The sequence below is a fragment of the Varanus komodoensis genome, unplaced genomic scaffold (genome assembly GCF_004798865.1).
Source record: "Varanus komodoensis strain SLA01 unplaced genomic scaffold, ASM479886v1 scaffold24, whole genome shotgun sequence".
In the NCBI taxonomy this organism is placed as follows: domain Eukaryota; kingdom Metazoa; phylum Chordata; class Lepidosauria; order Squamata; family Varanidae; genus Varanus; species Varanus komodoensis.
Window position 1 is genome coordinate 12122841 of NW_025335641.1, and position 22288 is coordinate 12145128.

At 40.8% G+C, this 22288-nt stretch overlaps 1 protein-coding gene across 1 annotated transcript; it reads right to left on the bottom strand.

Annotated features, from left to right (window-relative positions):
• Positions 1-117: 117 nt before the first annotated feature.
• Positions 118-22279, bottom strand: SASS6 (SAS-6 centriolar assembly protein). The gene is made up of 17 exons (XM_044432236.1): positions 22212-22279; positions 16302-16362; positions 15277-15356; positions 13504-13608; positions 12393-12564; positions 12018-12095; positions 11231-11350; positions 10960-11151; positions 10554-10748; positions 9747-9836; positions 9485-9664; positions 9142-9223; positions 8587-8708; positions 5646-5771; positions 3795-3889; positions 1815-1909; positions 118-1727 (listed from the first exon to the last, which is right to left on the bottom strand). Exons 1-17 carry the CDS (start codon positions 22277-22279, stop codon positions 1642-1644), a joined length of 1947 nt encoding a protein of 648 aa, XP_044288171.1. The 3' UTR covers positions 118-1641.
• Positions 22280-22288: the final 9 nt, after the last annotated feature.

Consider the following 22288-nt stretch of genomic DNA (forward strand, 5'->3'; position numbering starts at 1 on the left):
AATTACTACAGTTGTGCTCTTTGATCTATTCTACGTAGTATTAGGCAAACACGCACTTGGAAAGTTTGGTTTTTATGTGAATTCAGTTTTTATTTTAAAATTTACTGAAAAGGGTATTTAGATACATAAAAACACTGCATTCTGATTATAGACAAATGTACAAATTTTACACTGCAAATAATGATTCAGCTATACACATTCAAATGATTTCATTGTATTTACACACTTTCAATAATATACAGGATCACCAGTTTTCAGTCATATGTCAAACAGCAAGCCACTCATACTGCAAAGAAGCTTTTAATCTACGAACCCACTGACTGGCTTTAAAATATTTGAATCCAACTGCTAAAGAAATTTCATTAAGGTATTTACATCTGTTCTATGTGGAATAAACTTGCGTGTACAATTAAGCATTGCTTAAAGGAACAGGATTTCTGTAAAGACTCAGCTTTTCTCAGCCACTAACAAATATTTTGAATCTCCACTGATTTCAATGGGAGAGTTAAGACGTATTTTAATCATTCCCATTGATTTGAATAGAAATTCAAGCACTTAAAACTAGCTGATTGATAGTATGAAGCCACATTTTCTCCTATCCTTTGCACCTAGAAAACAGCTAGGTCCTATAGAGGAGAGCATTGCCAGGAACTGCTTTAACACCGCTTCCTCCAGTACAAACAATTCTCTGGCATACAAGTCTGAATCCCAGTCACTGTACAGAAGCTGTTCCTCATGTAGTACGCACCTGTTTTACATATTATATAGTGGCTTGAATGAAATCCAAACAGTTCCAAATTAGCATGCAAATAATTCTACCACTTTATGAAAGCAGCCATTCTACAGTGGAAGATAGGATATCTGAATAGAAGTGAAAGTTACATTCTATGTTTTGATTTAAAAATAGGATGTCAAACATATTCCAGCATTGTACCACATAGCAGTTTTCCAGCCATAACAAATTTCATTTTCAATAGAATTTCAAAATTGCATGTTTAAATGTACTGTAAAAGCTGAGCTAGATTCACTTAATGTGTTAGGAAAACCTGGCTAGTAATAGTCTTAAGCCTTAATGCAGCAGAATCAGCCATTCTTGCTTACTGGTACCAGATTAATATAACCATCACTGGAACTCTCAAAGCATTTGTAGGCTTAACACCACAATCTTGATGCATATTATCTAACAGTTCCATGGAAACTAGTGGAATTTGCTATAGATATTAGGCTTCAAAGAGGAGCTCTAAGCTTTCTAAGATTCTTTGGTTCTGAGGTTTTTGTCCCAGAAGAAACACCTACACAAAAATACTCTGGGAGAGAAGCAGCAAGCATTTCTTGTGGGCCAGTTCAATTTGATCATGGATACTGCAAGTTAGTTCCATTGCATACAATATATTAGTGGATGGTGCTTCAAATAACCAATTTTAGTCAAGGTGTTTCAAGTTACTATTAGGACATTTCTATTATTCACATAAAACTAAGGTTTAGACTTTAAACAAGCCAGAGAAACATTAACTTTTCCCATTGGATGATACCTTCAAATACTACAGGTATTGTTTACCAATTTAACATAGATGCTTTTAAAGGGGAAATTATATTTTAAAAATCATAAAACTTCACAGATGCAGATAAATATTTTAGCTCCTATCCAGGAAAGTAAGCAGAGGTTCTGGAAGGTGCCACAGGTTTGGATGGTATTTGTGTGTTTTTCAGAGCAGACTTCTGATGCCCTGGTAAAGATAAGAAAGCACATTTTTACGATGTTTCACAATTTTGGAGCAAGTTCTTACAATTTAGTTAAATGCACACACACTTGCCTGTGTTGTGAGATGCATTTTGGCTGAGCCCTCGTAAAGGTATGCTGTCTTCCCTCTTTTTCAGATACTTTGCTTCCAACCCCAGGTTTTCACTACTATTTGGAAGAAAATGGAGTATTTTCAGTCTCCCTGATCAGACATGTTTCCGTATTCATTAAACTGAAATTTCACATTAATTCCTTTAGAACATTTCCAAGACCCTGAACATTGAACTCAAAAGCATGGACACTGTTTTTGTTTGTCCTATAATGCAGGCTTTAAGGTATTTTTATTCCACACTAGAATTCCACCTTTCACAGAAAATCAAAGTTGGTTCATGGTTGCCCTTCCTAACTTTTTTTCTTTTAATCTTTATGAAGAAAGGCTAGTTTTGGCTGTAAAACAGTGCCTTTAACCAGTCAAGATCATCCAAGTGAACTCCATGACTTGAGTGGATTTTGAATGAGAATGGGTCTTTTCAGTCTGGGTCTGATGGTAGAGCGTGTCCAAATTCCATACATGCAATCCAGCAGCAGATATTTGGTTCTAGTCAGTCCTCTAAGGAGCGGGGACTATGTCCATGAGCGCATGCTTTGCATGAATATGGTCCCATGTGCAATCCCTGACATTTCCAGCTAAAAAGACCTGATAAGAGCTTTTGGTTCGACTTTTGCTTTGATACTGTGGAGATCCACTGCTGATGTAGACTTGGGCTAGAAAGACAGACAGTCTGGCTCAGTGTAGCACATTTTCTCAGTTCAGGGAGGGTGGGAATTGGTGAACTTCTTAAAAGAGATGTCACGATTTGCAATAGTCCTACTTAGCAGGGCAGCTGGCCCAGCACCAGAGGGTAGTACCACACACAGCACTTGCTGACAGTCCAAGCCCTCTGGGGGGGCCCATCACACTGCTCCCCTGCCTTTGAAAGAGGCAAGTGCCAGCAGTAGGAGAAGAGTAGGTCTGGAAGTACAGCTGGTGCCTGTCATTTAAATCTCCCCCATTTTCTTGGAGGGTCTAATGGAGCATTACTCCAGGGCCAGTCTGGCTTTTTCTGTTCCTAGCTATTGGTACTGGTGTGCCTCAACAGAAAGGGAGGGTGCAAGAACTGTCCAGGAGGGTCTTGCTGAAACAATCATTTTAAGTAGCCTATTTCAGAATCACAATTTCACTTATAAAATACAGTAGATGAGTTAATTCTCCAACATTATTTTGGGCAAGGTCATCTATTGCCAATAATGTAAGCTGTATTTTAATTATAAAATTTTACATCAACTTCTCTGAAATAAAAAAATATGAACTCTACACTTCATTTATCCACTCAAGAAAATTATTTCGAGGAATATACTCGCACAGGTAATATCTACACATGTCCAAGTGGGTTTTTATACTTATTTTTTAAGACAGCAGGTTACAATGCCAGAGATAAGCCACTTCTAAACTGAAGGGACTTGGGACTTTTCACATGAAACTCTGGATCTAATCTTGGAAGCTAAGCAGGGTTGAAATCTGGATGGGTGACTTAATGGGCTGTGAACCACCCATAGAACTTCTGCTACATGGGGGCGGGGGGGGGGGGAGATGTATTATTTTTCATCCAGCAGCCATGATCTTAAAAACCCCGATGCACAGAAAATCTTGTGTTTTTACTCCTACCTTCCATCAACCAAAACAAAGACCGTTTGACACAAAAGGAGAATAAGGAGAGGGACACAATAGATTTATAAAATTATGCATGCTGGCATGATACATACATGGAAGAGAAGGTTACCAGTTTGTCCTACATGTGGCTATACACCCCTTCCAGAATCAGAGGCAGCATGGTTCAAATGCAGCTGCTAAAGAACAATAGCAGGAGAGGGCTATTACCCTCACATCCTTCTTGCAGGTTTCCCAGAGGCCTCTGGTTGGCCATACACAGAATACAATGTCTGACAAGTTCCTCCAAACAAGGCTGCTTGTTTGTTGGTAACAGTCATCTAAAGCACAACGGAAAGAACTCACTTTTCTTTATTTGTCGAATGACTCATCAACACAGGGATTCCTGGCTGTGTATCTGAACACCTGTTTGTTTCTGAAAGCTGCATATTGAACTGAACCTGCTGGCACAGTAAAAATATATATATCACAATTAAGGTTTCAGGTATTGCATATTAAGACCTTTGTCATACATTAAGAGAGATTGAGGGAAGAGTTATCCTAAAACAATGTCAAAGACATTGTAAACAGATTAATTTCAATTAAGTTTAAACTTTCCAGTTGTACTTTCTAAACAGAAGTGTACCTTAATTTGACTGACATTGCAGTATTTGGATTTACAAACTCTGGGTCCCTTCAAATGGGGGTTCTAACCTGGCCAAGTGCTGGGGATGTGCTTGACTGAAATGTCCCTCTCAAAACCAACCCATGACTCTGTCAAAAGCCCCTTTTTAAAGGAACCCGGACCACTGACAGCTGTCAAGACACCTTTTTGGAAGAAAAGGGTTGCCCTTTGTCAATCTCCTAGAGATTGGAGGAAAATTGCATTACCTGGGGAGGAAAACAGATCAGGCTCTTGTCAAGAAAAGGATGTAAACTGCAACACCCTCTTTTGTGAGCAAAGATCATTCATACCTTTCATTTCTCTTGAAATTTTTGACATAGATCAAAAAGAAACCAACAGGGGAAAAACAAGCTGGCCCTCTTCTGAGCAAAGTCCAAGGTTGGTACCTGCTGAACCTTGTCAAATAGCACCTCTGGACAATGTCCTAGCCAATGCTTCAAGGCCTTACAGTTAATTTCTTTTTAACACAGCACTGATATTTACACTTTTTTTTTGACAAAAATGGAAAAAAACATGGTTCTGCTAGCCCTTCAAGGTGTCATTTGGGTACTTTGAAAAGGATTATTGGTACCTGCCAAAATGGGGTTTGGGAAAGCTATTGCAGTCTCCAACAAATGAAAAAGTAAATGTGGCAAACCAAAAATGATTCCCAATTGTGGCAATGTAGACCACTCAAGTCCTCTGATGGTGTTTCCTAGGACACCTGCAAGATGAGTAGTGGGGGTAGAAGGCCAACAAACTGTGGGAAATCAGGCTCATCATGGGCAGTTCATATGATAACAAGAATTTAATATCAAGATGAGCTGGTGTGATGTGTAAACAGTCACACAATTGGGTTTGCAGGACAAGGCAACCCATTGTGGGTTCAACGGCCCTAGAATATGTGGCTCAACAGAACTGAAAAAGATCTCAAAATAATTGAGGACAATAGTCTAAACATGAGCCAACAATGTGATGCAGCTGCCCAAAGGGTAAATGCTGTTTTGGGATGCATTAACAGAAGTATTACTTCCAAATCACGAGAAGTAGTAGTTTCTCTATACTCCTCACTAGTCAGACATCACCTGGAATACTGTGTCCAGTTCTGGGCTCTAAGATTTAAGAAAGATGCAAGAATAATCAAGTAGCAACAACCCAGATTCAGGCTGGACATCAGGAAAAGCTTCCTCGCTGTCAGAGTAATAAGACAGACATTCAAAAAAGAAACTGGACCCCATCTGAGTGGGATGGTGTCCTGCACCAGCCAGGGTTGGACTCGATGGCCTTCATGGCCCCTTCCAACTCTACTAATCTATGATTTTTATGACAATGAGATGCAGGTTGGCAAGGTGCTTCTTTTCCACAAATGGCACCCTACAAGGATGCTGTTGGGGTGTTTGAAACACCCCAATGTACAATGCCTTAGCAACCCACAATGTGTTGCCATATCATGCAAATTCAGTTAATATGCATCTTATTAGTAGGGTGGCTCAGCATGTCCTGTGAATACAACTGATACGAAGGAGATTATAACATATATTTAAGGTGCCCACCTTTGTTCCTGAAGCTTGCTGGTTGCTGCTTTTGATAGCTGCTGCATCTGGGTAGTTTTGAAAAGCTAGCAAGGGAGAGAAAGGATAGCCTAGCCCAGAGCTAAAGAAAGGGATCCTACTATCCACCTGTCAAAGAGAATGAAACATTTAAAGCCAAAGCAACAACACAAAGTGAATTCCCAAAGTGAATTCCTGGTTTTGTTTTTAAAGCAAGCACCACCTCCCCCGTTTTTGTTGCGATGTGCCATCAAGTAATCCCTTAGGGAGACTCTCTGAATGAATGCTCTCCAAAATGAGGGTCCTGAGAGTCCCACTCAGCTCTTGTAAACTCAAGGGTATGACTTCCTTTATAGATTTGATCCATCTCATAGCTAGCCCTCCTCTTTTTATTCTGCCTTGAACTTTCCCTAGCATGATTGTCTTCTCCAATCAGTCTTGCCTTCTCTTGATGTGCCCAAAGTACAACAGCCACAGTTTCATCATTTCTGCTTCCAGGGCAAGTTCTGGCTTGCTAGGATCTTGGATCCATTTGTCCGTGTTTCTGTCAGTCCCGGGTATTCGCAAAACTGTCCTCCAGTACAAATGCATCAATGTTGTTCTTGTCAGTTTTTTTCACTTCTTCAACAGCTGCACTATTTCCCATTCATACGTTCCTCACAAATAGCAGAGAACCATATTCTGGGTAGGCTCCAGTTTATAGGGAAGCCATCTTCCTCCTTTTGAATGAAACTGGTATTGGGATTATCAAGACAGGACTGGAATTTTCTTGGTGTACCAACCATCCTGCTGCCTAATGGTCTCCCTGTCATAACTGATGGTGGTCTTGAGGACTCCAAGGCTGGTAGCCCTTGGGGCCCTACTATTTATGGTCAGGATACCTTGACAGAATTTTGTGGCTTCCATATTAACTATGGACCTGTTTCAGGTAATTTCTGGCCGAATGCCTGCAGAAGGACATACAGTATATCACAGAAGTGAGTACACCCCTCACATTTTGTAAATATTTTATCTTTTCATGTGACAACCCTGAAGAAATGACACTTTGCTACAATGTAAAGTAGTGCGTATACAGCTTGTATAACAGTGCAAATTTGCTGTCCCCTCAAAATAACTCCACATACAGCCATCAATGTCTAAACCACTGGCAACAAAAGTGAGTACACCCCTAAGTGAAACTGTCCAAATTGGGCATTATTAGCCATTTTCCCTCCCCGATGTCATGTGACTCGTCAGTGTTACAAGGTCTCAGGTGTGAATGGGGAGCAGGTGTGTTAAATTTGATGTTATCACTCTCACTCTCTCATACTGGTCACTGGAAGTTCAACATGGCACCTCATGGCAAAGAAGTCTCTGAGGATCTGAAAAAAAGAATTGTTGCTCTACATAAAGATGGCCCAGGCTGTAAGAAGATTGTTAAGACCCTGAAACTGAGCTGCAACACGATGGCCAAGACCATACAGCAGTTTAACAGGACAGGTTCCACTCAGAACAGGCCTCGCCATGGTCGACCAAAGAAGCTGAGTGCACGTGCTCAGCGTCATATCCAGAGGTTGGCTTTGGGAAATAGATGTATGTGTGCTGCCAGCATCGCTGCAGAGGTTGAAAGGGTGGTGGGTCAGCCTGTCAGTGCTCAGACCATATGCCGCACACTGCATCAAATTGGTCTGCAGGGCTGTTGTCCCAGAAGGAAGCCTCTTCTAAAGATGATGCATAAGAAAGCCCGCAAACAGTTTGCTGAAGACAAGCAGACTAAGGACATGGATTAGTGGAACCATGTCCTGTGGTCTGATGAGACCAAGATAAACTTATTTGGTTCAGATGGTGTCAAGCATATGTGGCGACAACCAGGTGAGGAGTTCAAAGACAAGTGTGTCTTGCCTACAGTCAAGCATGGTGGTGGGAGTGTCATGGTCTTGGGCTGCATGAGTGCTGCCGGCACTGGGGAGCTACAGTTCATTGAGGGAACCATGAATGCCAACATGTACTGTGACATACTGAAGCAGAGCATGATCCCCTCCCTTCGCAGACTGGGCCGCAGGGCAGTATTCCAACATCATAACGACCCCAAACACACCTCCAAGACAACCACTGCCTTGCTAAAGAAGCTGAGGGTAAAGGTGATGGACTGGCCAAGCATGTCTCCAGACCTAAACTCTATCGAGCATCTGTGGGGCATCCTGAAATGGAAGGTGGAGGAGCGCAAGGTCTCTAACATCCACCAGCTCCATGATGTCATCATGGAGGAGTGGAAGAGGACTCCAGTGGCAACCTGTGAAGCTCTGGTGAACTCCATGCCCAAGAGGGTTAGGGCAGTGCTGGAAAATAATGGTGGCCACACAAAATATTGACACTTTGGGCCCAATTTGGACAGTTTTACTTAGGGGTGTACTCACTTTTGTTGCCAGCGGTTTAGACATTAATGGCTGTGTGGAGTTATTTTGAGGGGACAGCAAATTTACACTGTTATACAAGCTGTATACTCACTACATTGTAGCAAAGTGTCATTTCTTCAGGGTTGTCACATGAAAAGATACAATAAAATATTTACAAAATGTGAGGGGTGTACTCACTTTTGCGATATACTGTACATGGGCAAGAGGCTGGTAATGACTCTTCTGACACCAACAGATTACATGCTACCTACTCTGCTTGCATCTTCAAACTGCCTGTAATTTTGCAGGGGTGGTGAACTTAATCTGATGGTCCATCCCAGCAGGCTGATGAATCTGGATGGATTTGTACCTAAAGAGTTTGTGAAAACTAAGCACACCTGATCTATGCTGACTTGCACAGCAATCTCACTAAGATTTATACAGTACCTTGTTGTGATTCCAAGGCTGCAATCCCATGAGGGAAAAACTTGCCACATGGGACTACAGCCTTGAAATCACAGCAGGTCACTATCACAGATATAAACACTTAAGAATAATATTGCTATTACCACACTGTGAGGTGAACTCCCCGTTCTTGAAGCAGTGTTACTCGGAGAAGTAGATGCAGCTAAGACGTCTTGCTTTTTTGTCATCTGAATTTCATTCAGTTGTTTATTCAGCCATGTGATAACTACAAAGAAAATATCCATCAGCATTTTGCTTTTCAGTTAGGCTTTCCCCCCCTGCTTTAATCTAACCCACAGTTAAGGTCAGTCTACTGCTAATGAAGCATCTGTAGAAAATCCAAAGCACAATTCTATGAATTTCAGCTTAGCAGGTCCACTAAGTTCAACGAGGCTAATTCCCAGGTAACTCGGTGTAACAGCCTCAGTTTTCTATTAAGACATGAGCAAGAACTCCAGCTCATAGAGTACCCTGGAATTTCTCCAGGAAGAAGGGCTGCATATTACAATTTGAGATTAGCTTAATGAAACGCTCACTAATTACTGCACAACTCAAGTAGAGAAAATGCCTGCCAAACAAAGATAAGTGTCTGGAATCAGTTCTGTTAGATGGATTCTCAGAATGTGATGGGTTGCAAAAAGAAAAAGAATCACACACACCATTTTCATTAGTTTTGAGAAGATGTTTGCTTTCTTCTAGCTTCTGCACTGTAGTTTCTAATTGTTCTCGCAATTTGCACACCTGAAATATTTTCACATTAGTATTAGTTCATGTTCTAGTTTTGTCAGCAACTTTAAAACTTTACATTTCTTGAAAAACAAAATGATGTAACAATCTAGAGTTAATGATGGAATTGGTCACTAAAGCCAAATACAACTATCTTGAATACAGAATATCCTATTCTGTATAAGAAAATCAAACTATAGCACTCTAGACGATGTTTCATATAAAATGTTTCACGACAGAGATCTAGCACTTACTGCAGAAAATCCAGACGCTTACCTCTTGTTCTTTTTCTCGAAGTGAACATTCAGCATCTTGAAGTTCCTTTTGCTCTTTCTGCAGTTTTTCTTCTTTTTCAGCCAAGAGTTTTTCTTGCTGAATTGTTACTGTATTTTTCAGTTTCAATTTACTCATTAGAGTTTTTATATCGCCTTGCAATTTTTTAATTATTTCATTAGCCTGGTAAACACAGAATCTAAATTAAGACCACATGAAGTCAAACCTTTATCATCATAAAAGACAATTACATGCTTGAACAAACCTTAAGAAGTTCAGCTGATAATGACTTCAATGTTGCTTCTAGCTTTTCTATCTGAATTTGTTTCTTTTCTGTATTTTTTTCCAGGTTTGCCTTTTAAAAGAAAAAAGAGTATATTTTCATGATTTTAAAAGGGTATATATGTCATATTAGGAAATGTTGTTTTGCCAAGAAATATTCAACACTTGCATCATGCATGGATTGGTTTTAAAATGTAATTAGTAGTTTTTAAAGCTACTAGTCATAAGCAACATAGTTAGCAAAATTAATCTTACAGGGCCCAGGCTGTACAAAGTCAGTGAGGATGGGTGGCTGGAGTAGCTCACAACTCCCCTGATGAACCCTAGAATATGCCATCATTTCAGGGTGGTATTTGGAGCACTCCTCACTGGGTTGATATCATGACAACTTGGGCCTGGCAATCATAATTACGCTAATTAGGCAGCTCATGACTGGTATAGGTAGACAGGGAAAATAAGCCAGAGTGACTTGCTACCCTCAGTGGCTTTAACCCTGTATGCCTGTATTTTCTAAGCTTGGTCATAATCCAGAGAACTAGCCTTGTATGTCTGGCAGAGTTTAGAGCTGTGCTTTCTCAAACAAGAATGCCACATGGTTATGTAAAATACTATGCAAACTTAAAAGGATTTTTTTATGAAAGAGTGTGATACAACACAAAAGTTCTGCTCTTCAAATAATAAACCACAAAGGGTTTGTGATTATTGTCACTCTCTGGATTGTAGTCCATGCTCTTTGATTTCTCTGTATAATTCTTCATTTATTAAACACAAGTGCTATTGAAAGAAATACCTTTTGCTCTTGTGTGGCATCCAGTACTTCTTTTGTTCTAACAACTAGTTCGTTCTTGTCCTTGAGTTCCTGGTCTAAAACAGCAACCCGTGTCTGCAGCTGATTAACTTGTTTCTCCTTTTCATGGCATTCAGCATCTAAGGTAGTATTCTCTTGACGCAGTGAAATAATTTCTTGCTTTGCTCTCTGGCATTCCTATGATTGAAAGAACATTTTAAAATTCATTTTAAACAAGAAAAATATTGCTTAACATTTTTGCTGGGTTTGAAAAAAAATATTTCATGCATTCAACTGCTTAGAATTCTTAAGCTACAATACTGAATTTGCTCATATTATACATGTCTAGAAACTAAATGTGGAATAATATGTGTCCCAGTATAGATTGTAATAGGTTACTACGACATACATCTTCAGTGCTAGACAATTTTGATTTAAGTTCTTTGACTGTAGAATCGCCTTTGTATCTCTTTTCCATTAGGTCCTTGTTGGCAGCTTCTAATTCCTTCAGTCTATTCTGCAGCTGTTGAACAGTTTTCTGGTGCAAGTTTTCCAGATCCCTGTTCTGCTGTTCATACTGTTTTTGGTATTGTGCTTGTGCCTGCAAAATAATTAAATAATTAACAACTACAGGATGTATAAAGAGTCTACTTCTTTTATATACCCTTCTCTTTACACACCTGCAGAGTTTTCTCCTTCTCATTTGTCAGTTCTTGAGTATGTTTGTTGGTTAGAGCTGCTATTTTAGATGTCCATTCATTTCTTAACTTGTCCAGTTCTCTGCTCTTTTCTGACAAGCTCTAAGTATGAGAGAGAAAAAACTTAAGATAGTTGGATGTAATCAAAAACTTAATATTATTATACCAATGTTTTATTCATAGTCAACACTTAATTTCTTCATTATTTGTACTGCAAACACACCCCAGTAAACCAGTTCCCAAATATTTACCTGCCTCCTAGAAAAATAATAGTGGCTCTTTCTTTTCCTCTAAATTCTTACTAAGACACACTGATTTCTTTTCAAAAACGGAAGAGTCTTACAGCAACTTAAACACCAACAATTTGTGATTAATTGAATAGGCTTTTGCCTACCTAATTTTATGCCACAATAAATCTGTTATGCTTCAAGGAGGCATGGGGCTCTGTTGATGTGTGTTTAACAGTCTATGGTAGCTATTCTTATATATTTCCCCCTACTTGTCTCTAAGTAATCAGTAGTAGGTCTTCTCAGGCTTCTATGTTCAGACACACATTTTATAGAAAATATTCATTAAAGGTACAATCCTACAGAGGCTTAGACAGAAAAGCATCTAGCATTTTGCAGCCGGCATGGCCAGCTGGGAAATGCTGAGAGTTGTAGAAATTTTTTTGTCTGTTGTAGAAATATGCATAGGATTGCACCTTAAAACAGAAAGATGTTTGCAGTAGTTTTCTATAAATTGATTCACACTGAAATTTTGCTATTACCTGTTGGGCATAACTCAGCTGTCTTGTAAGGTTGTCTTCTGTTTTCTTAAGTTTTTGTTCCAGCAGCAACTTTTCTTCCTATGAGCAATTGACAGTTCCTCAGTCAGTATTACTTTTTCTCTTTTTGAAAGTGATAAAGGCTGCAATCTTAAACATTCTTATTAAGTAGTATACTGACACTGACACAGGGGGAATTAATTCTGGATCATTATGCACAGGATCGCACTGAATAAAAGTGCACTTTTATTCAGCACATTTCTCACAAACACATACCTGTACAAAAACTGAGCTCGGGTGGACAAATGGCCAAAGTTGGTCATTCTGTGAATAACTGAAATTGTATTGCAGAGTGTATCACTGGAACCCTCATTTTACCTTAACACATGTAAGACAGGTTGCCAAGAACTTCTTGATTTCTGCATCATTTCCTGGTAAAAATTTTAGTGATAAGTGGGTAAGATGTTTAAATGGGTTTGTTTCAACCACATTTAACAAAGATGGTGTGTAATCTAAATTAGATCCTGATGAAACCAGCTGTAGCAAAAACCTAAAAGAAAAGGAGAAAAACAGATCAGATATGACAACAGGCCTGGTAGATAAACTTCTCAACCTATGGAGCACACATCTCCATGGAAGTGCAAACCAGGACAATTGGAAATTGCACCCTCAGTCTGCACCCATCCAATGTGTATGCCAATTCACCAAACATTACAGAGGCTACTTACTCTGCTGACTAATGGAGCGCTGGATAAGTAAACTTTTTAAAGTAGCCTACAAACTTTATTTATCATGTTTATATCCCACCTATTTTCCTTTCAAGGAACTCAAGGCAACTTACAGAATTCTCTTCTTCCTCTTCTCAATTTTATCCTCACAACCACAATCCTGTGAGGTAGGTAGGCTTGAGAGTCTGTGACTGGCTCAAAGTCACCCAGTTAGCTCCAGGGTTGAATGCGGACTAGAACCCAGATCTCCTGAGCGCCAGTTCCATATTCTTAACCACTACACTACACGGACTTGTATCAAGTGTAGTGGTTAATTCTTTGCACCGATTCTTTTGTGCACATCCTCCAAAGGAGGAAAAGCACTGCAATCTCACAACAGAAGGCTTGCATCCTCCATGTCAAGGGTGCTAAACAAGGTGGGCAGATATTTTTGGCTTATGATTTTCATGACTGCTCATCATTGGCTATTCGGAGTATGACTGATTAGAGTTGTAGGCCAAAAACATTTGGAGAGCCATGAGTAAACAATCTCTGGTGTAAAGCCAACAAGCACTTCTAGAGAGAAGTCAAAGCAAAATGGAGAGCATCACAATTTTAGCATCATTATTTTTATTTCAATTTCATTTCTTGCTGTACCTGGTATTTCAAATAAAATAGTGAGATAAGTTAAGTGCTTTACACAAAATATGTATGCTCTGCCTTGGATACTATTGTTACTTCTTACATTCCTAGCCTTTTTTATTGCTTATGTACCTACTAACCTTGGGATATCTTTATTTTGTTCTTGGATACAGTGCTGAAGAAGATCTATAAATCTCTGAGGAAAAGCAGAAAAATCTACCAGAAGACTCTGCTGGAGTTTTAAACTATATAAAATGGAAAAATGGAAGAAAAGTATAAATATGTGTACTTACAGGAAATACATTAAGAGTACCACATTTTCTAGTCATTTTTGAAGCACAGAAGTACTAATGTGGCTAAATCTGAAAAAACTGTATAGCAGAATGGTTACCATCTTTTAAAATGCCACTGAAATGCCACTGAAATTAATTTAATACTAATGATACATATCCCCTAACCTACCATCAAACTTACTGTCGTGTACAATGGGGGCCTGAAAAACAGGAGATCTGAGGGGGAGGCATGGTGCTGAGGCAGGTGGAATCTTTCTTCCAGTATCACCCCATGGTATCAGTTGATAACCCTTGTTATGATCCATGCTGCATTGCCACAACATCCCAGCCTGGACTGGTAAGAGCTACTGCTTTGTTTTAATAATTCTTTGTGTGTGGGTATAGGAGTACATGGGAATGTTCTTTTTCTATCTCAATGTTTTTGATTGGCTTTTTAAATGTAGCCATGTTCTGCATGTACAGGACTAGGAGCAAATTATTTCTGCATATTTACTTGTGGAACAATGTAGGGAGTAAATGAAGCTAGAACAGCTTTAAAACAATTCCAAATTATACTTATCCACAACTCCCATCAGCCCTAGCCAATAAAGCCATGGTGGAGGATGATGGGAGCTGTAGGCGAACAGTAGGTGGACAGCCACATATTCCTCATCTCTGGATTAGAAGGACTGAGCTCAAAAAACCAAGTGACCAAGTCATTTAATCGGGCTCATTTACATTCACTATATTTTCAGACCAGGACCATTTACGTCCGGATCAAGTAAAAAACTTCTGCAAAGTACAGAAATCATACATAAAGCAGCATTTTGAATATGTTTATATTTTTGTTCAATTTATTCTACATCTGATCATCAAGGGAGAAAAAATGTATAGAACTCTGAAACCCACTCCTAACTATTTGAAATCCCCAATACCCAATCTTACTGATTCCAGAAATACTACAAATTTAGAGATGTATAGAATGATACTGCAGTATCACTGGGGCCCCACAGTCTTGAAATATTATTAACTAACCTTGGAGTTCATCATTCATATAAAAGAGTATACCAACTAAAATGTACAAATGTAAAATGTATACACCACCCATTGTTGTAAACCACCCACAGTAGAAAAGAAATTAATAATAATAACAAATTTACATCTAAAAATTACTACGCCTTAAACACTAAAGAAAAACAATTAAAATGCAAAAGAATCAGAATACTTTGTCATACCAATAAAATTTAATATTGTGGCTGATTATAATTATCATCACTACCTACAACAGCCAATAGCCAAATCTCTTTTTTTCAGTTTAAAACACTTTATACAAACACAGACCAGAGAAACAATAAAGATTAGCATAGCTTTTTTTCTGGTTGTTTAAATAAAAATGTTTTTAGCAGACATGGAAAACAAAACAGTTTGGCACCTGCCTGAAATCCACTGGTCAAGAAGTAAGACTTCAGATAACCTTTATTCTGTACATAAATTAAACTAGCTAACCCTTGTTTTGACTTGATCATTAATACTTTTTGAGATATACACAGGTTACTAAAAGTTAGCCATCATCTGATAAAAACTTTAGAAGTTGAGATTTAACTAAATCTTCCTAATTAGAACATTAACTTCAAAACTTGCCTCTGAAAATCTTCCTCAGAAATAACAAGATTATATAGGAAAAAGGGATCAGAATCCTCTGTTAGTCGAACAACTAAATCCTAAAAGCAAAAAGTTGGAAGAATTATGTAGTTGGTTAAAGCAATATATTTCTGTAGTGATACATTCAGTAACAGTCTGCTCAAATTACATACAAGTGGTAAAAGTTTCTATGCAGCCAGAGAGCAATGCTCAGTCTTAATGATCCAAATGAAACTGTATCACAAAGCTCATCAAAAGCAACCTTTAAGGCAGGGATATGAAATTCAGGCCACCAACCTCTCCCCCAAAACACTCACTTTCCTGAGCCTCTCAGCAACCCTCCATTCCCCACTTCTCAATTGAACAACACTGGGGAGTAGGCTGGAAGATAATGAAAGAACTGAGATTTATACCGCTTTCCTGTCTGTCTCCTCTTGTGATTCTTAACTGATCCATGGGAAGTGACTGAACAGTAGTGAAGTTGGGGTGTGTCTGCAGAGTCTTTGCTGCTGATGGACAGAGACCACTTTCTTCCTTCAGCAGAAGCTTACTCTGTTTCCATGCTGTGTGCTGAGAAAGGGAACTTCAGTTCTCTCAGTACCCAAAATGCAAGAATGATCTTGATGAGGGAAGAGATCTTGCCAAGGGGGAGCAATATGCCTGGATGCATGGGTGTGCTGTATGGAGTGTGAATGGACATGTGTAATTTGGGTGTTCTTGCCCATGTTTGGCTTTGATCCTACCCACTTGCTGCCCCCCATCTACTCCACCTCTCCCCCTCCTCCCCAAAGTTAATGCAACCCTCAAAGTTTCCCCACCATGCCTTTAAGGCATTATCTATAGCCAGGTAATAGCACTGAGAAAAAAAGTGAGTTTTGATGAAAACAAAGCAATGATTGCTAAATGATTACTATTTTCTACATGGAAACACATAGTTGATGCTGTCTCATCAATAAGCCTACCTGGATCACAGGCAGAAGCAACCATCCATATAAATAACACTACGTTATAAATGAAGTACAAACCTTTCTATGAACAGGATTTGTTGTTGATTGTAGCTCAATACTCACACGAACATTTATACGTCTGCAAAACAGGCATGTAACTATTGTTTTCCCGGCATTATGTTGGAAGGTATACTACTTACACCCAAAATCAAAGTAAGTAAACTTGGATAAGATAGATGAATCTATACCCTCTATAATTTCTGTACCTCATCCATTTTAAACATTATTTTTAGTAATAATCACTATTCAAAGGAGGAGGAACCATAACTCAGTGGTAGAGCACATGTTTACATGGAGAAGGTCCCCGGTTCAAGTCACAGTTTCTCCAGATAGGGCTTGAAAAATTCCTGCCTGAAATCTTGGAGAGCAGATGCCAGGGACTGTCAACAGTAATGGGCTACATGAACTCAATATAAAAGGGAGCTTCCAATGTTCTTTTAAACAGAGGACTAATCCTAAAACCCAATCGAATTACAGACATTAAGAATGAACACTCAAAAAACAATGAACAATAATAGTGGACTTATTCTAATATGGGAATCCATATGTAGTCAAAAAAGCACCATCCACACACGTAAGAGGGAGAATTAGCAGGCTTGGGGAAATCCAAAGATTTTCAGAACAATAAAAAACCCAAAAGCAGTCCAATTGACTGTTGGTAGGACAAAAAACACCGGTGGAGCAGGTAATGAAATGGAATATTCTGAAAAGGGGTCTGGCTGACACTTGTAGCACGAACAGGAACCCCATTCTAACTTTATGTAGTCAGGGTTGTGCTGCCTCCCATGCATAGCATGCATATGCAAATCACTGCATATCTGAAAAAACAATCAACAAGTCCACAGAATCCATATGGCTCAGAAAAACTAGCCCAATTCACATTCCCAGAAATCCAAGCTTATTTGAATCCACTGCAAATATCTGCCACATGCCTAATTTGGAGTCAGTTTCACTGAAATCCATGATATTTGCTCCCAGGTTTCACAATATCTTGAGAACCATCTCCTACCATTTTGACTTTCTAGGTAAACATTAGAGTATCTGTTCCCCTAACAAAAGGTGAAAGGTAGACACAATGAAAATGTCCTTTTTGGTATGGAAGCAAGATTTTTGAACACTCTTAAAGAAAACTTGTCTTAATCCATGCTTACTTTGTTTCAGGAAACAGCCAATCCTATTTATGGAAATGTTTCAGTGCTGTACTACATCCTTTATATTTTTATTGTGTTTACTAACTTTTAAATTTTGTTAGCTGCCCTGATTATCTTTCATATTTTGTTGTTGTTGTTGTCAGTCGAGAAGTCGTGTCTGACCCATCGCGACCCCATGGACAACATTCCTCCAGGCCTTCCTGTCCTCCACCATCTCCCGGAGTCCACTTAAGCTCACACCAACTGTTTCAGTGACTCCATCTAGCCACCTCATTCTCTGCCATCCCCTTCTTCTTTTCCCATCAGTTGTTCCCAGCATTAGGCTCTTCTCCAGGGAGTCCTTCCTTCTCATTAGGTGGCCAAAGTATTTGAGTTTCATCTTCAGTATCTGGCCTTCTAAAGAGCAGTCAGGGTTGATCTCCTCTAGGAGTGGCTGGTTTGATCTCCTTGCAGTCCAAGGGACTTGCAGGAGTCTCCTCCAGCACCTCAATTCAAAGGCTTCAATTCTTCAGCGCTCAGCCTTCCTTATGGTCCAACTTTCACAGCCATACATTGCAACTGGGAAAATCATAGCCTTGACTATACACACTTTTGTTGGCAGGGTGATGTCTCTGCTTTTTAGTATGCTGTCTAGATTTGCCATAGCTTTCCTCCCCAGGAGCAAGCATCTTTTAATTTCTTGGCTGCAGTCCCCATCTGCAGTGATCTTGTAGCCCAGGAAAATAAAATGTCACTACCTCCATTTCTTCCCCATCTAATTGCCAGGAAGTGATAGGACTGGATGCCATGATCTTAGTTTGCTTGATGTTGAGATTCAAGCCAACTTTTGCGCTCTCCTCCTTCACCTGCATCAAGAGGCTCTTTAGTTCCTCTTCACTTTCTGCCATTAGAGTGGTATCATCTGCATATGTGAGGTTGTTGATATTTCTCCCAGCAATCTTAATTCCAACTTGAGGCTTATGGTCATTCCAGAATAGCAGAGGCAGCAACAGAGGCAATATTCACTTCCCTATCCTCCCACCTTGGATTTTCTGATGGACAAGCTCTTTTGCCTATGTGTAAGCTGGTGTGGTAGTTAGAGTGCTGAAGTGGGGATCTGGGAGTGACTAGTGGGTGACTTTGGGGGAATCACTCACTCTCAGCTTTACTTGTCTCACAAGGCTATAGTTGTGAGGATAAGTTCTAAACTACCATGGGAAAAAGGTGAGATATAAATGCAGTGTAATAACAATAGCTGGAGTATCTTGGAATGGGAGGGAAGGAGAGGTGTCAGGATAGCTCATACCCTGGCCTCTCAGGTCTAGATAGGGAAGGGAAGCTAGCGGTCACACAACAAGGCTTCTGCAAAAACAGGTCCTGCCAGACAAACCTTGTGGAATTCTATGACAAGGTGTTGAGATGGCTAGATGGAGGGGATGCAGTGGTTGTGCTATACCTGGATTTCAGCAAGGCCTTTGACAAAGTGCCCCATGATATCCTGGTGGAGAAACTGAGGAGTTTTGGGATACACCAAAGCACTGTTCAGTGGATTAGGGCATGGTTGACTGACTGAAAGCAGAGAGTAGCCATTAGTGGGGAATCATCGGGATGGCGGCCAGTGACAAGCGGGGTCCCCCAGGGCTCTGTTCTGGGGCCGATCCTGTTTAATCTTTTCATAAATGACATGGAAGAAGGGGTGAACAGTCTGCTGGTCAAATTCGCAGACAATACTAAAACTGGGGCAGTGGCCACAACTGAGGAGCAGGTACTCCAGATCCAAAAGGATCTGGACATGCTATGGAAGTGGGCAGGAGACAACAGGATGGCGTTCAATGTGGATAAGTGCAAGGTCTTGCACTTGGGGCATATGAATAAGGGTCATAAGTACAGGTTAGGTGACAAATGGCTGGAGAGCAGCGCTTGTGAAAGGGACCTTGGGGTACTGGTCGACTGCAGGCTAAGCATGAGTCAGCAGTGTGATGTGGTGGTCAAGAGGGCGAATTCCACCCTTGGTTGCATAGCCAGAAGTGTGGCTTCTAGATCGAGAGAGGTATTACTACCACTCTATATGACTCTGGTGTGCCCGCAACTGGAGTATTGTGCTCAGTTTTGGGCCACTCATTACAGAAAGGACATAGCCAGGTTAGAGTCAGTGCAGCGTAGGGCCACAAGGATGGTGGCCAGTTTGCAGGGGATGGGGTATGAGGTGAGACTGAGGGAAATGGGTCTCTTCAGCCTGGAGGAGACTCAGAGGGGATATATTGGCGACATACAGGTATGTGAGGGGATGTCACATGGAGACGGGTAGAGACCTGTTCTCCCCTGCAGAGGAAGGCAGGATACACCCCAACAGAGCAAAGCTCAGGGAACCAAGTTTCCATTTAGATGCCAGAAAGCACTTCCTGACAGTTGGGACCCCAAGGTGTGGAATGGGCTTCCATGAGAGGTCGTTGAGGCCCCATCGGTGAAGATGTTCAAAGATAGGCTGGACATGCACATGGCGGGCATGTCGTGAGCGAAGCCAGCTGGAGCCATGGGTCAGACTAGATGGCGCGGAAGACCCCTTCTGACTCGCTCTGTTTCTTTGTTTCTATGTCTCCTCCTCTCCCCCAGTTCTCCCTCTCAAGCTTACTTTAACTGCCATGGGAAAGCACCAGTGCAGTTCCATCTGTGCTAGCTGGAAGGGGGTGGGAAGAAGGGCCTAAGAGCCTCTGATTTCCAGCTGCAAGTTTGCAGCACTATCTCCAGCGCCAGATGCTTTCTCATCCTTTGAAGAAAGAATAAGGAGCCTTGTGGCTCCTTAAAGACTAACACATCTATTTTGAGATAAACGTGTGTAGACATTGCCCATTCCATCAGATTATCAATGTAATTTATCAGTACATACAGAAGTTGTTAGACCTGGTACCAAAGTAATTCCACACACACAACTCTTTTAAGCCCTATTACAGGCTGCAGAGCAATTCTATGACTCTATGGGGTAACTAACCAGGGCACAACAAGACAATGAATACACCTTAAATACTGAATTATCAATTTCAAACTTTTAATAATTTCCCTAATTGTAATAGCTATTCCTGCTAATGAATTAAAATAAGCCAAGGGAAAAATACCACTCATTGGCCACTCTTTAAATGCCCCAGTAAAAAGGGGCAACTAATACCTGCTAAATGTTCCTCAACCAAGCGATTCTGAGCAGATATTAGGGCTGCCTCCTTTTCCCCCCTACATGGTTCTGATAATTTGCACAAAAAGTGCTAAACAGGGGGCTTTGAAAAAACTCTCTGTTGAATTTCTGTTTTTCATGCAACTATCAAAGGCATAGGAGATCTGCCAAAAAAGTGCCAATGTGATACATACAACTTTTAAAGGCATGCAAGCACCAGAAGTTGAGTTAGTATTAGTAATCCACATATATGGTAGGTAAAATACCTGTTTCCTAACAACGGAACACAGCTGGAGAACACAGACAGAAATTGCTACAAACACACACACACAAGTGTCTTGCAGCACCTTAAGACCCTAAAGCAGCAATCCTATGTAAGTGTAGGCAAGGAAAAAAACCTACAAGGCCTACTCTTCGCCAGCCAGAGGGCAACTGTAAATCACTTTTCTGTCTATATGCTGTTGGGAAAATTTGGATAAATCCTGTCAGAAAAACATTGCTTCTGTGTGCTTTTGCATTGTGGAAGCAATCCTCCTCAAACAAAGCTAAGTCACTGTTTAAAATGGCATTCCTCCCCTGCTTCTTTCTCTCACATTTAGCTGTAAGCTACAGTAGACAGGCCATTTAGTCCAAATATACATTGTATACCTTCACAATTATTAAATAATCCTTGGAATTCACAGTTTACCAGGAAGTATCTTTTCCTAGCCCAGAGGGCTCCATGTGCCCTGGCCATTCAGAAGGGGGCAGATGCATTACTTAGGGTCTGAGTCTGGATGAGCTTATCAGTTCATGAATAGTTTCTCAGTAGCTTGAACATGTCTAAGCAGACCTGGAGATGGGTTCAAGTTACTCAACTAAAGTGTCAATACACTGCAATTAGAATTATTGTAATCTCATTGTCACTGTATGATTAACTGACATTCCTTTATCTGTTCTGTATGTGATGACTTCAGAATCTTATTGTAATGTCCGCATTCTGTCATCAATTGCTCTGTACCTGTGTACGTGACCAGGAGGGTATAAAATATCCTGCAGTTGTATTGAAGCCTTGCAGCCAGTTTACCTCTGCCTGACCGATAATGCATTATCGTGAGTACCGACCCGCGGGGAACCTGGGCCAAACAATAAAGCCACAGATGGTCTGGACGCTTGATCTTTCCCACGAACCCGAGTTTTATTTCCTCCTCACGAATTGAAATTCCGGGATTTTCTGACAATACACAAAAATACGCTCTAATAGATTTATTTTATACTCCGGTGAGCTACGAAACTTTATGCACCAACAAACATATCGGGCTTTCAATGCACCATATAACTTTACTGCGGGGGGAAACGCACTGCTTTGCCCAGCTTCTGTTAGAGGGGTAGTTGTTTTCGGGTGTTTTCCACGGAATCCGCGCGGTGGCTCAGGAAGAGAAAGGGGCCTTTCTCAGGGCTCCCGCTCAGCCCGTCAGAAACGAGCCAACCGCCCGTTGCCCGACTTGGCTGAGCTCGGCCTGACGCGGGGCTGGCGCGGAGCAGCCCAGGCAAGGGGCGCCAGGCGGCCTCCTGGCTTCCGCCCTCGGCCAAGCAAGGCCCGAAGGGTGTTCCCCGCCGCCCCCGGGAAGGTCCGCCGCGCCGGCCGCTCACCTCTCCTCGCAGCCCTGGCCCTTCACTTGCACCGGCACCAACTGGCTGAACAGGCTCTCCGTCGCCATCTTGCGCTT